This window comes from Papio anubis, chromosome 1, assembly GCF_008728515.1.
Source record: "Papio anubis isolate 15944 chromosome 1, Panubis1.0, whole genome shotgun sequence".
Classification (NCBI taxonomy): domain Eukaryota; kingdom Metazoa; phylum Chordata; class Mammalia; order Primates; family Cercopithecidae; genus Papio; species Papio anubis.
Genome location: NC_044976.1, coordinates 193,162,349 through 193,178,321, shown reverse-complemented (window position 1 = coordinate 193,178,321; position 15,973 = coordinate 193,162,349). Strand labels below are relative to the sequence as shown.

The 15,973-nt window shown below is 36.7% G+C and overlaps 1 protein-coding gene across 13 annotated transcripts in view; it reads left to right on the top strand.

Annotated features, from left to right (window-relative positions):
- Positions 1-15,973, top strand: part of DCAF6 (DDB1 and CUL4 associated factor 6) — a 141,524-nt gene that overhangs the window by 44,819 nt on the left and 80,732 nt on the right. For all 13 annotated transcript variants that reach the window (XM_031658856.1, XM_031658855.1, XM_031658850.1 and 10 more), the window contains exons 5-7: positions 9,154-9,267; positions 12,793-12,928; positions 15,039-15,253. In XM_031658856.1, the coding sequence (XP_031514716.1) occupies positions 9,157-9,267; positions 12,793-12,928; positions 15,039-15,253 (462 nt within the window). In that variant the 5' untranslated portion in view covers positions 9,154-9,156. The remainder of the gene's footprint in view (positions 1-9,153; positions 9,268-12,792; positions 12,929-15,038; positions 15,254-15,973) is intronic.

The following is a 15,973-nucleotide window of genomic DNA, read 5'->3' as shown; positions in this document are numbered from 1 at the left end:
TTTTCACTCTCCTAATGGTGAGGTGTTTTGTTTGTTTTGAGAGATGCCGTCTCACTTTGTCACCCAGGCTGGAGGGCAGTGGCATGATTATAGCCCCCAGCTGCCTCAAACTCCTAGGTTCAAGGAATCGTCTTGCCTCCCAAATAGCTGGGACTACAGGCATGCACTACTGCACCTGGGTAAGTTTTTAAAAATTGTTTGTAGAGATAGGGCCTTACCATCTTACCCAGGCTTGTCTAGAACTCATGGGCTTAAGCGATCCTCCTGCTTCTGCCTCCTAAAGTGCTGGGATTTCAGCCTAAAATGGTGTCTTTTGATGAAGAAAAGTATTTAATGTTGTCTAGTATATTGGTCTGCTCCTTTGTGATTAGTGCCTTTTTTATCCTGATTAAGAAATCTTTTCCTATCCCAGAGTTATGAAGATATTCTTCTACTTTAATTTCATTACTTTGTCTTTAACATTTAGATCTATCATCTATCTGGATTTGACTTTTGTTACAGTATGACTTGAGTCAACTTTTTTTTTTTTTTTACCCCATATGAAATTTTCTGTGTTAACATAATTTATTTTTTAGAAAATTAAATCAAAATCCAAAACAGCACACAAACAAAAGACAGGCCATTTTAACATGATAGACTCATTTACCCAAGGTGATTTTTGCCAAATACATATACAAACTTTAATCAGCATAGAATTTGTTTTTTCAAAACTGGTACTCTGCATCTATCAACAATCCCCCATTCTTCCTTATCCTAGTCTCTGGCAACCATCATTCTACTTCTAAGAATTTGACTATTTTAGATACCTCATATAATTGTAATTATGCAGTATTTGACTTTTGATGTCTGACTTATTTCACTTAGCATGATCATATTGTAGCATATGTCAGAATTTATTTCCTTTTTAAGGCAGGAGAAGATTCCATTGTATGTATATACCGCATTTTCTTTATTCATTTATCTAGGCTGGGTGCTGTGGCTCATGCCTGTGATCCCAGCACTTTGGGAGGCCAAGGTGGGCAGATCACTTGAGGTTAGGAGTTCAAGACCAGCCTGGACAACATGATGAAACCCCACCTCTGTTGAAATTACAAAAATTAGCCAGATGTGGTGGCAGGTGCCTGTAGTCCTAGCTACTCGGGAGTCTGAGGCAGGAGAATCACTTGAAACCAAGAGGTGGAGGATGCAGTGAGCCGAGATCATGCCATTGCACTCCAGCCTGGGTGATAGAGTGAGACTGTGTCTCAAAATAAATAAACAGGTCAGGCGTGGTGGCTCATACCCATAATCCCAGCACTTTGGGAGGCTGAGGAGGGCGGATCACGAGGTCAAGAGATCGAGACCATCCTGGCCAACATGGTAAAACCCTGTCTCTACTAAAAATGCAAAAATTAGCTGGGTGTGGTGGCACATGCCTGTAGTCCCAGTTACTTGGGAGGCTGAGGCAGGAGAATCACTTGAACACAGGAGGCAGAGGTTGCAGTTAGCTGAGATCGCGCCACTGTACTCCAGCCGGGCGACAGAGTGAGACTCCATCTCAAAAATAAACAATTAATTAATTAAATTCATCTAGTGGTGGATATTTAGGTTGCTTCTATTCCTTGGCTATCGTGAATAATGCTGCAGTGAACATGAGTGTGCAAATATCTCTTCAAGATCCCATTTCCAGTTTTTTTTTGGATCTCTACCCAGAAGCAGAGATTGCTGGATCATATGGTAATTCCATTTTTAAATTTTTGAAGACCTGCCATACTATTTTCCATAGCAGCTCCGCTATTTTACATGCCTACCAGCTGTGTGCAGGGTGCCAGTTTCTCTGTTTCCTTGCCAACACTTACTATTTTTTTTTTTTAGTGGGCATTCCAGTGGACTTGAAGTTTTATCTTACTATGGTTGAGAGTTTCATTTCTCCAAAGATTAGTGAAGTTGAGGTTCTTTTCATATGCTTCTTGGCCATCTGTATATCTTCTTTGGAGAAATCTCCTTTGCTTATTTTTTAACTGCATTATTTTTTGTTGTTAATATAGGATTCTTTATATATTCTGAGTATTAACCCTTTGTCAGATACATGGTTCACAAATATTTTCACCCGTTCCATAGATTACCTTTTTACCCTGTTAAGTTTGATGTAGTTCCACTTGTTTGTTATTGCTTTGTTAACTGTGATTTTGTTGTTATAGCTCATAAATCATTGTGAAATCCGATGTCATGAAGCTTCTCCCCCATGTTTTCTTACCTTTTTTTTTGAGACGGAGTCTCGCTCTGTTACCTGGAGTGCAGTGGTACAATCTCAGCTCACTGCAATCTCTGCCTCCCAGGTTCAAGCAATTCTCCTGCCTCAGCCTCCTGAGTAGCTGGGATTACAGGTGCATGCCACCACGCCCAGCTAATTTTTTTGTATTTTAGTAGAGATGTGGTTTCACCGTGTTGCCCAGTCTCGTCTCGAACTCCTGAGCTCAGGCAATCTGCCCATCTCCGCCTCCGAAGTGCTGGGCTTATAAGGCAGGAGCCACCGCTCCTGGCCTCCCCCGTGTTTTCTTCTAGGAGTTTTATACTTTCAGTTTGTAGGTTTAGATCTTTAATCCATTTTGAAATAATTTGTGCATATGTAGGGTAAGGACCCAACTTCATTATTTTGCATGTAGGTAACCAGTTTGCCCAGTAGCTTTTTTCTTACTTTATGGATTCATTTTTTCCCTCAACTTTTATTTTAGATTCGAGGGGTACATGTGCAGGTTTGTTTCATAGGTATATTGCATGATGCTGAGGTTTGGGATACAAATGATCTCATTACCCAGGAACTGAGCATAGTACCCAGTAGTTAGTGTTTCACCCCTTCCTTCCCTTTCTCCCTCCCCACTCTACTAGTTCACAGTTTCTGTTGTTGCCATCTTTATGTCCACAGGTACCCAATGTGTAGCTCCTACTTATAAGTGAGAATGTGTTGTATTTGATTTCCTTTTCCTGTGTTAATTTGCTTAGGATAATGGCCTCCAGCTGCATCTTAGTTGATGCAAAGGACATGATTTCATTCTTTTGTGTGACTGCATAGTGTTCTATGTGTATGTACCACGTTTGCTTCATTCAGTCCACCATTGATAGGCACATAGGTTGATTCCATGTCTTTGCTATTGTGAATAGTGCTGAGATGAACATGTGATTGCATGTGTCTTTTTGGTAGAACAATTTGTTTTCTTTTGGATGTATACCCAGGATTGGGATTGCTGGGTTGAATGGTCATTCTAAGTTCTTTGAGAAATCTCCAAATTGTTTTCCATAGTGGCTGAACTAATTTACCTTCACACCAAGTGTATATAAGTATTCCTTTTTCTCTGCAGCCTCACCAGCAACTTTTGTTTCTTGACTTTTTAATAATAGCCATTCTCACGCATATGAGATGGTATCTCATTATGGTTTTGATTTGCATTTCTCTGAGATTAGTGGATGTGGAACATTTTGTTTTGTGTTTGTTGACTCCTTGTATGTCTTTGGTGAAGCGTCTGTTTATTTTGCTAATTTTTTAAGGGGCTTGTTTGGTTTTTGCTTGTTTAATTTTTTAAGTTCTTTTTTTTTTTTTTTTCTGAGACGGAGTCTTGCTTCATCGCCAGGCTGGAGTGCAGTGGTGCGATCTCGGCTTGGCTCACTGCAACCTCCACTTCCCGCGTTCAAACGATTCTCCTGCCTCAGCCTCCCGAGTAGTTGGGACTATAGGCGCGTGTAACCACGCCCAGCTAATGTTTTGTATTTTTAGTAGAGATGGGATTTCACCGTGTCAACCAGGATAGTCCTGACCTCATGATCCGTCCGCCTCAGCCTCCCAAAGTGCTGGGATTACAGGCCTGAAATTTTTTAAGTTTTTTGTAGATTCTGGATATTAGACCTTTGTCGAGTGCATAGTTTGCAAATATTTTCTTTCATTCTTTAGGTTGTCGGTTTACTTTGTTGATAGTTTCTTTTGCTGTGCAGAACCTTTTAGTTTAATTAGGTCCCACTTGTCAATTTTTGTTTTTGTTACAATGGCTTTTGAGGACCTAGTCATAATTTCTTTCTCAAGGCCAATGTCTAGAATGGTGTTTTCTGTATTATCTTTTAGGATTCTTATAGTTTGAGGTCTTACATTTAAATCTGGAATCCATCTTGAGTTAATTTTTATATATGGTGAAATGTAGGGGGGTCCAATTTCGTTCTTCTACATATGGCTGGCCAGTGATCCCAACACCATTTATTTAATAGGGAGTCCTTTCCCCATTGCTTATTTTTGTCAACTTTGTTGAAGATCAGATGACTGTAGGTGTGTGGCTTTATTTCTGGGTTCTCTATTCTGTTTCATTGGTCTGTCTGTGTGTCTGTTTTTGTACCAGTACTATGCTGTTTTGGTTACTATAGCCTTAAAGTATAGTTTGAAGTCAAGTAATGTGATACCTCTGGCTTTGTGCTTTTTGCTTAAGATTGCTTTGGCTATTCAGGCTCTTTTTTGGTTCCATGTGAATTTTAGAATAGTTTTTTCTAATTCTGTGAAAAACGATGTTAGTAGTTTGATAGGAATAGCATTGAATCTGTGGGTTGTATTGGGCTGAATGGTCATTTTAATGATACTGATTCTTCCAATCCGTGAGCATGGAATAAATGGAAAAACATTGTTGCTGTTTGTTGTTTTCATTGCTGTTTGTTTAGTGATTTTCCTAGACTAATTCTGTTAAATCTATATCCTTTTTCAGGTGTAGGCACTATAGTCTGTGCTTGGTTAGCTTAGTCATCACCTAAGGATTAGATAGACATTTCTTTAAATGCCTTGAACCAGTAAGCCTGCCAGTCTTTGTCAAAGGGGTCTGTGTGTTTGGGTTGCCTTCAGGTGCCCTGGAAATTTACAACTCTGCCTTAGCTTTCACTTCTTGCTTGTTCAGAGCCTCAAGGTCAGCCAGGGATGTTAGAGTAGGGCCTTCTTGGGTCCTTCTTTGACATGTGCACATCCTTATACATGTGCATAATTTATAAATTCCCAGAAATATTTTGTTGCTGTTCAAATTCTGCTATTAATGTCTAATTCTTGTTTTTTACTTTTAATTTTTCTGGTCAGCTTCTTGTTTGCCTCACCTAGTATTACTGCCTCAAGCAACTGTGATGTTAAATCATTGCTGTTGATTATTTTTGACAAACACCCTCAGGATAGGGTTGAATATGGCCAAATTCATGTAAGCCCTTAAAAGGCAGCTTTTCCAGGGAACTTAAGGACAGATTAAATTGTGATAAGTCTTTGAGGATAGGGCATTTGGGGGAGTTCCAAACTTGTTTTGTGACTTTCAGTGGCTGCGAAGTTACTGTTTTTTACAACTACCATAGTCGCAAGGCTGCCGTTGACTTAAGGAAAATATCACAAGTTAAAGTGGCTCAAAGCGCACTATTCTTTGAGATTCAGTTATTTGTCTTGAATAAATGTTTCTTGGATTGTTCTAATCCCTTGGTTAATTTTCACAGTTCTAAAAAAGTTGATTTTGAAATTTTGTAGTGTTCTCAGTGCTTTTATGAAAAAGTATATTTTCAGAGGTCTTATTCAGCAATTGCAGAAGTGTTTCTTCTGTAACATTCTTATACTTTCCCCTCCTTCTTGAGGAAGGTTAAATTGTGAGGAAAGGTTCCTAAATGATTCAGATTTCTGAACATAACTTATAAGGGCATTAACTGTAAGAAATAGATGTGTGTTTTAATAATTTAATTTTATAATAGCAGTGTGAGTGCATACAGCTCATAGTTCATTAATTAATTTGATTAACAAGTTCAGTATTCTGGTTTTTAAAAATAAATATCCTTGAAAATGTATGCTTCCAATAATTTCATTTGTAGACAGTAGTATACAAAGCAAAAGTGACCATTTTACTTAATAAAGTCATCGAAGCTCAGTCAATAAATTACATAAATATTTCTTACTGATGAAATAGTTTCATAAGTAAATTAACACTGCTGACTTGATTAGATGGAATACTAGTTACATTTTCACAAATATGAAATGAGTAAAAATTCTCATTTTCCTTGAAGTGTATACTTATTTAGGTTGAATATACTTTTTATATATTTTTTGCAGGGTATAAATCTTGTTATTCTGTGTTCGTTGCAAAATTGGTTCAATTGCGCGGTGGCTCAAGCCTGTAATCCCAGCACTTTGGGAGGCCGAGACGGGTGGATCACGAGGTCAGGAGATCGAGACCATCCTGGCTAACACGGTGAAACCCCGTCTCTACTAAAAAATACAAAAAACTAGCCGGGCGATGTGGCAGACGCCTGCAGTCCCAGCTACTTGGGAGGCTGAGGCAGGAGAATGGCGTGAACCCGGGAGGTGGAGCTTGCAGTGAGCTGAGATCCGGCCACTGCACTCCAGCCTGGGCGACAGAGCGAGACTCCGTCTCAAAAAAAAAAAAAAAAAAAAAAAAAAAAAAAAAAGGTTCAATTGAAGCAAAGGACATTGATATATTGTAGTTCAGTAAATTAAAAGTATATATTGTATTAGTTCGTTTTCATGCTGCTAACAAAGGCATACCCGAGACTGGGCAGTTTACAAAAGAAAGTTTATTGGACTTACAGTTCTGCGTGCCTGGGAGGCCTCACAATCACGATGGAAGGTGGAAAGTGTGTCTCACATGAGAGCGGACAAGAGAGCTTGTGTGGAGAAACTCCCATTTTAAAAACCATCAGATCTTGTGAGACTTACTCACCATCACGAAAACAGCATGGGAAAGACCTGCCCCCATGATTCAGTTATTACCTCCCACCGGATCCCTCCCACAACATGTGGCAATTCAAGATAAGGTTTGGGTGGGATCACAACCAAACCATGTCTTGTATATGTGTATGTAGTATATGTGTGTGTGTATATACATAAATATATATAAATATATATGTGGGGGGGCGTGGCTTAAAGTAACAAATTTATTGTCTTACTGTTCTGGAAGTCAGAAGTCTGAAATAAGGTGTACTAGGCTAAAATCGAAGTGTTGGCAGGTGTATATTTCTTCTGGTCTTGCCTTTTCCAGTTTCTGGAGGCTACTTGCATTCCTTGGAGCAAGTCCCCTTCCTCCATCTTCAAACCCAGCAACATAGCATCTTCAGATCTCTTTTTCTCTCTAACTTTTTCCATCATCTTATCTCCTTCTCTGACTCTGACCCTCCTGCCTTGTTTTGCTCAGTAAGACCCTTGAAATTATATTGGGCCTCTGTGGATAATTTTAGGATAATCTCCTTATGGTCACAATCCTTAATCAACCACATCTAGAAAATCCCTTTTGCAATCTAAGGGAAAGTATTCGTAGGTTCTAACAAATAGGATGTAGATATCTTTGGGCTACCATTATTCTGCTTACCACAATGATAGTAAACCTTTTAAGACAAAGGTTTTCCAAGTAAATTTTTTAAAAGTATAAAACACCTACCGAAAAGTGCTGGCATCGTATATTTGTGCAACTTGGTTAATTTTCACAAAGTAAAATACATGTGAACTCAGCATCTAGAACAAGAAACAGCCCCAGTAAGTCCTGTGTATCCCTTCAAAGGGTTTACCACTATCTAGGCTCTTAAAAGTACAGGTTAGTTTGGGCTTTTTTACGATTTTATAAAAATTGGAATCATACTGTGCCTTCTCTTTTGTGTCTGGCTTTTTTCACACAGAAGGTTTGTGAGATTCATTTATGTTGCTGGGAATAGTAATGATTTGTTCATTATTACTGATGATTTAGTACTTTATTTTAGGAATAGATAACAATTTAATCCTAGTTTATTGTTGGATATTTGGGTTGTTTCAAGTATTTGGCTAATATCAATAGTGCTGTTATGAACATTCTAGTGCATGTTTTTACATGCCCCATGCAGGCATTTATTTTTAGTGGAATTGCTGGGTTATAGGGGAAGCATATGATCAGCTTTAATAGCTATTGATACATAGTTTTCCATTGCGATTGTTCCATTTTATACTCCTGTCAGTAATGTGTTCCGTTACTCCACATCCTCATCAACAGTTGATGTTATAAGTCTCTTTCATTTTGGCCATTCTGGTATGGTATAGTTGTATATCTTTGTGGTGGTAATTTATAGTTCCTTGATGGCTGAGTTTGAACACCTTTCATATACACAGTGTTTCAAACATAGGAATATTGTATACAGAAAACCATTATAGCGGAGGCACCAGGAACTGGTTTCACAGGAGACAGTTTTTCCATGGACATGGAGTGGGGGTGGTTTTGGGTTTAAAACTGTTCTACCTCAGATCACCAGGCATTAGCTTCTCATAAGGAGTGCATAACCTTTGAGAAACACTTCACCATAGGGTCCACACTCCTATGAGAATCTAATGCCATCGCTGATCCTACAGGAGGTGGAGCTCAGGTGGTAATGCTCACTCACCTGCTGCTCACTACCTGCTTTGCCACTCACTTTTTAACAGGCTACAGACCAGTACTGGGTCTTTGGGACATAGGGAGAGAGGAACTTACTGAGGCAGGGTTTATAGACAGCCTCAACTTACAGTACTGTCATTGCTAAATTAGAAGTGGATACAGGCATATCTAAAATATTGTACTTCTTTAAAAAAGGTTATTATTATAGTAAAATATGTATAAAGTTTGACATTTAAACTATTGTTTCGAGAGTACATTTCGTTGACATTAAGTATATTCATGTTGTGTAACCATTACCACAATTAAAATTTTTCTGGGAGGTGAGTTATGCACTTAAATCGTTTCAGCATGCCACAGTTTTCTTAAACATTACCAGAGAAGAAAATTTGCTTACGTATTTATTATACAGTTATAAATTTACATAGATAAAACATAAAAAAATTAAGCTTTGAATAGTTTGAACAAGCTGCCTAGGGGAGAATCATTCTTCCCTGGTTGTTAGAAGTTTATAACTTCAAATAACTTTTTATCTGAAGTTAAGTTAATGCTAATCTTCAAAGTCCTGAATCATATTAATTCAACAGTTACTTCTTATCTATTTCTATCTGTATTGTACCATTCTGAATCATAGTATGGGTAAGTCATGAATAACCAAAATGCATGGTTTTTGTAACCTTTACCTTAATCATTTTATGAAATAGTAGGAATATTTTTCAGAATCATCTGTTTAAATGTTCAGTATGATTATCTGCACTTTTCTTTTCATCTTCAGATTATGACTGTACCCAATGACCCTTACACTTTTCTCTCTTGTGGTGAAGATGGAACTGTTAGGTGGTTTGATACACGCATCAAAACTAGCTGCACAAAAGAAGATTGTAAAGATGTAAGAATTAAATTTTTATACAAATGATGCAGAAAAAATTAAGGTTATAATTAAAATTGGACAGTAAGTTATGTGGATGGTAAGGTTATGGGTGAATTTTTAAATTTTTGTTTTGCTAAAATATTTAATAAGCATATATTTTTATAATCAGAAATTGAGAAATGTAAAATGTTAATATTGAAGTTGGGGAACTTATATTTTAATTGTACATTTAAAATATATTTATGAAAATTCAAATAACTGTTCAGTATGTACTCTCTAATATTATAAAAATCTGAAGAATTTATATCAATATATCTCATTTACTCATGGAAACAACTTCGACTTACTAAATAGCAGTTATAAAAGCTTGTGGTAGTTTATTGTCTTTTTTTCTCCTTTTAAACCGTAATTACATGTTATCTTTTTAAAAAAGAAGTAATAAGATACCATGCTATCAACATGTTTGTTCAAATTTAGCTCACTTTCCTAAAGATAATATCTCTACTATCAGTTTTTTTTGCTTTAATACTATTTAATTAAATTAATTAATGTATTTTTTTGAGACAAGGTCTCACTCTGTCATCTCAGGCCGGAGTGCAGTGGTGAAATCCTAGCTTACTGCAGCCTCAATCTTCTGGGCTCAAGTAATCTTCCTGCTTTAGCCTTCTGAGTAGCTGGGACTACGGGTGTGTGCCACTATGCCCAACTAATTTCTTTTGATTTGTAGTAGATATGAGGTCTTGCCATGTTGCCCAGGCTAGTGGTGTCAAACTCCTAGGCATGAGCCACCATGTTTGGCTTTTAATACTATTTTAAACTTATAAAGGCCTGAGAAATCATTCAGTCTTTTGACCTCAGACAAGTAATTCCAAGTGATTTTTCCTGACATACATTATTTAGAGCACAGTAGTTTTTCCTTGGATCATTTTGAAGTAGGAAATGAATTAAGAAAGTACTATTCAAAAAATTTTTTACTGAAAGTTGCAAAAAAAAAAAAAAATTACTATTAATCAGGTTAAGTGCTTGCTAACTAAACCAGTTACCAACTGGTTAACATGCTTTAGGGTGAAAAGATTATTTTATATATTTGAAACAGAGAAATAAAAGAAAACAAAAAGTAGAAATTGAAAAACCTTTAGGCTGGGTGTGGTGGCTCAAGCCTATAATCCCAGCACTTTGGAAGGCTGAGGCAGGTGGATCACAAGGTCAGGAGTTCGAGATCAGCCTGGTCAACATAGTGAAACCCCGTCTCTACTAAAAATACAAAAAATTAGCTGGGTGTGGTGACAGGTGCCTGTAATCCCAGCTACTCGGGAGGCTGAGGAAGGAGAATTCCTTGATCCTGGGAGGCGGAGGTTGCCGTGAGCCGAGATCACACCACTGCACTCCAGCTCGGGTGACAGTGCGAGACTCCATCTCAAACAAAACAAAACCAAAAAACCTTTAAACATACAGTTTAATCAGTTTTTTTGTTATGTATTTGTATATAGACACGTAAGCAAATAGGGAAACTTTGAACTAAACTCTAAGTTTAAATATCAGGTTATTAGAGGTGTTTGATATACCTGTTCCTTAGAGTAAGTATACTAAATTTTTTTATTGCAAACTCTCTAAAGCTATTTTAGTGTTTCAGTGTAGTAAGATTCAGTTGTGCTTTTCTAAACAAAAACCCCAGGAAAATATGAAAACAAGTCTGATAAGACGTGAAAGCACTCTTTCCTTAGTAAAACTTTTCCTTTACGTATAAAAGTGAAATGAAGCAGAGAGTATAAAGAAAAACTGGTAACTAGAGTAATGCTTAACTACTAAAAACTTAGAATTATGAAAGGCATTTGGTTAATGAATTCTATGTAATGAGAGTAATGTTCTAAAATTAGTAATTGAATAAAGTATAAGGTTAAATTGACTTAAAAACATTACTGGGGGCTGGGCGCTGTGGCTCACGCCTGTAATCCCAGCACTTTGGGAGGCTGAGGCAGGCAGATCACCTGAGGTTAGGAGTTCGAGACCAGCCTGACCAACATGGAGAAACCCCGTCTCTACTAAAAATACAAAATAAATTAGCTGGGCGTGGTGGCACATGCCTGTAATCCTAGCTACTCGGGAGGCTGAGGCAGGAGAATCGCTTGAACCTGGGAGGCGGTGGTTGCACTGCACTCCAACCTGGCGACAGAGCAAGACTCCATCTCAAAAAATAAAAATAAAAAATTGCTGAGAAGAATGAGCAGTGAGAGTCATTAGAGAAAACAGTATGGAATCAACAGAGTACCTTCAGGATATATGTTTGGGGTACTAGCTCTTACATTTTCTAATTATTCTACAGAGATAAGTAATAACATTATAGTAAGACCTGTCTTTTGCAGAGTTTGTATTTATATGTGTACTTTATTTTTGAGCTGGTTAAGGAGAAAGGTTTTATAAGTAAAAAAAAGTATAAAATGTAAAAGTTAATTTTTTGCTCTATTTTAATAGCGATGGTTACATTTAAAATATTATGAATAAGCCTGGGCAACATAGTGAGACCCTATTTGTACAAAAAAAGTTTTAAAAATTAGCCCGGTATGGTGGTGTGCACCTGTAGTCCTAGCCACTTGAGAGGCTGAGACAGGAGGATCACTTGACCTCAAGAGTCTGAGGTTACAGTGAGCTGTGATCACACCACTGTAAGCCTGGGCAACAGAGCAAGAAATGTCTCAAAAAGAGAAAAAAATATGAATACTATATAAATAATCAATAGTTATCATAGACAGTATGAGAGATTTGTCATAGGTAGGTTATAACTCCGTCTTTACTGTCAAGTGGACCAATAATAGCAGGCATTTCTAATGGTACTAATGACTTAGTGATACATTATATAGGTAATTTTGAATTTTTTACATTTCTAAAGATGATCATTATTCATGAGTATGAGAATACTTAACAGGCATTTCTGAGAAATAATTCAAATTGTATTACAACATTGTATGAAATGTAGCTAGTTTGGAAAGAGTTTTAATTGTGGTCACATAAATATGAGTTTCTTGGCTTATTACCATCTTTTTGTAGCTGGTGCTGATCTAGTATAATTACTCAGTATTTTCAGTCTTATATTTGAAAGTAATTTTTATTTTTTCCTTTTTAGAATGTATTTAATTGCTCAAATACTGATCATTTTTAAAATCCATATTTTAATTAAGTTTAGTATTTTCATATTTTTTCTTATTTTGATTGGCTTATAAGGAAAGTATACAATATTGTGGTAGAAATCTATCAATTTTGGAGTTGTATGGCCAACTATAAAGAAAAGAGTATCTTTCTTAGAAATATTGATTGAGTATATTTATTTTGATTTCACGTAGGCTGAATGTATTAGAAATAATTTCTAGTAGAAATCTGAAAAAAAAGTTAAAAGAAAGCCATATTGTTTTTCCGCTCATTGTCATTCTTGACTGAATTAGGAATTCTGAGAATGGTTATTCTAATTACTAATGAGAAAATGTTGTAAGTATAATTTCACTTCTGCTGTATAGCTGTATGTAATTGGTATTATGTTATGTTTTATAGGATATTTTAATTAACTGTCGACGTGCTGCCACATCTGTTGCTATTTGCCCACCAATACCATATTACCTTGCTGTTGGTTGTTCTGATAGCTCAGTACGAATATATGATCGGCGAATGCTGGGCACAAGAGCTACAGGTAAGAAGATAATATTAGGGAAAATATAGGACTGTCAGTTCAAAGAGTAAATCTTTATGACATCTTCAGTTTTAAAATTTCTTGTTTGTTATAAAATTTCAGAAAATAGTATTTGTTTAGTATGGATTATTATAAAAAAATAACATTTCACCAAGTGTTTATAACCCTTTGGGATGATACTTTTGTAGTTTAACTTTAAAAAGTTGTAACATTTGATGTATTAGTTTGGCAGGACTGCCATAACAAATGACCACAAACTGGGTATCTTAAAGCAACAGAAATTTATTCTCTTAAATTTCTGGAGGCTCAATGTCTGAAATCAGGATGTCTTATGATTGGTTTCTACCGGAGGTTCTGTTCCACAATCTCCCCTAGCTTGTGGTGGTTGCTGCCAATCCTTGGCATCCCCTTGGTATAGATGAATCACTCTAATCTCTGCCACTGTCTTTACATGCCATTCTCCCCATGTGTGTGTGCGTTTACATTTTCCTCTTAGGGCACTAGTCATATTGGATTTGGGCCCACCCTTAATCCAGTTAGGGTGAGGTGGGCCCTCGATTAGTTACCTCACTGTAACTAACTACATCTGTAAAGGTCACATTCTGTTTAGAATAGTGACTTGGGTATGTATTAATATGTAGCATATATTTATTCCTTCTTACCTTATAGTGCTATTAATAATGCTGCTATTACCTTAAAGTGCTGTTAATAATGAATTTGAATCTAATATAAACCAGTGCTCTTTCCCTTCACTCACTGTAGGATCAAAGTACTTCCAAAATAACCAATTAGAAGTCAACTTCCATTCACATATTTTCAGTAAAGGAAGGCCAGGATTACACACACACACACACACACACACACACACACACACACACCCCGAATGCACATTCATATATTCACATATTTTATATTGTTAAAAATAAAGGTGGACTTGGGAAGAAGCCAACAATGTCAGTAAAGATGTACATAGATTATTGAGATGAGAATGCCAGATGAGATCTTTCTTTTTGAAACTGTGATAGCTTTTATTTATATTGCTACATTAAGTCACATATCTAATAATAATTGAGGAGTCCAGTCTATTTGGATATGTACATTTAGGGGAAACAGTAGTAATGTAATATGGAATCATAGGCTTAATTATTGTTTCTCAACAGGTGGACACAATTGACATTTTGAGCATGATAAGACTTCATTGTGCAAGGTTATACAGCTTTGTGGGATTCTTAGAATTTAGCATTTCTGGGCCCCCAGGGCACAAAGTGCCAGTTGTACACCTATTATATTGCATTGAGTACCAGAGTTAATTAAAATTGGAATAGCATTCTTAACTCTGTACTATATAACAGGCAAATTTCGTGGCAATCCGAAATTTTTTTTTTTTTTTTTTTTGAGACGGAGTCTCGCTCTGTCACCCAGGCTGGAGTGCAGTGGCTGGATCTCAGCTCACTACAAGCTCCGCCTCCCGGGTTTACGCCATTCTCCTGCCTCAGGACTGGGACTACAGGCACCCGCCATCTCGCCCGGCTAGTTTTTTGTATGTTTTAGTAGAGACGGGGTTTCACCGGGTTAGCCAGGATGGTCTCGATCTCCTGACCTTGTCATCCGCCCGTCTCGGCCTCCCAAAGTGCTGGGATTACAGGCTTGAGCCACCGCGCCCGGCCCAGAAATTTTTTTAAAAAGTAAAAGTTGTATCATCTTAAGGATATTGCATACATTGCATACTAATTTATGTAGTATGCTAATAAGTATCAGTTTTTTGTAAAACTTTACTATCTTAATTTGGGGCAGACTTTTGGAAGATGACTTCATGTGACTGTATTTATAAATCATTTTCCTTAATTAACTCATTTCAACAAAGCGTATGTAATCTGGAATTCTAGACAATCATGAATTTTTTTTGTAGAGATGTTACCTTTATATCATATTCTTTTTTGTTTCGTTACAAAATCTGACTACAGAAAAAGAACCTCTACTAGAAATAAACATGATGGCTTTTATTTATGTTGCTACTTTAAGTCACATATGTAATAATTCAGATTAAAAGTTTTAAAAAATGTTTTTCTTTAAAACATTAATTTTAAATAACTTCTTGTTTCTTATTTAGGAAATTATGCAGGTCGAGGGACTACTGGAATGGTTGCCCGTTTTATTCCTTCCCATCTTAATAATAAGTCCTGCAGAGTGACATCTCTGTGTTACAGTGAAGATGGTCAAGAGATTCTCGTTAGTTACTCTTCAGATTACATATATCTTTTCGACCCGAAAGATGATACAGCACGAGAACTTAAAACTCCTTCTGCAGAAGAGAGAAGAGAAGAGGTAGGTTTACTCAAAGCTGTGTCTTTTGGCCGGGCGCGGTGGCTCACGCCTGTAATCCCAGCACTTTGGAGGCTGAGGCGCGTGGATCACCTGAGGTTGGGAGTTCGTGACCAACCTAACCAACATGGAGAAACCCTGTCTCTACTAAAAATACAAAATTAGCTGGGCATGGTGGCACATGGCTGTAATCCCAGCTACTCAGGAGGCTGAGGCAGGAGAATCGCTTGAACCCTGGAGGTGGAGGTTGTGGTGAGCTGAGATCGCGCCGTTGCACTCCAGCCTGGGCAACAAGAGCGAAACTCCATCTCAAAAAAAAAAAAAAAAAAAAAAAAAAAGGAAAAGAAAAAAACGCCATGTCCTTTATTTAAATTCAGAAACAATTCAGTGACTCTTGGGGCCTAAAGGCCAAAAAGAAAAAAAAAAAACATTAATTTTCAAGGCACTTACAGTTCAGAAAACAAAAAACATGAGACATACTTGAAAGAATAGAAGCTAATAAATTATTATCAGTTATTACTAATTACTATTATTATTTAGTTACTACTAATTTCTAAGTGGTAATGACAAAAATAGTCATTACTATTTTTATAATTTTTATAAAATTTATATTTATATTATAATTTGTATTATAATTAGTAATAACTAATAATTACTAGCATCTATACTTAATGTATTAGTAATAATAAATTACTGATTTATTATTGGTATTCTAAATACTAT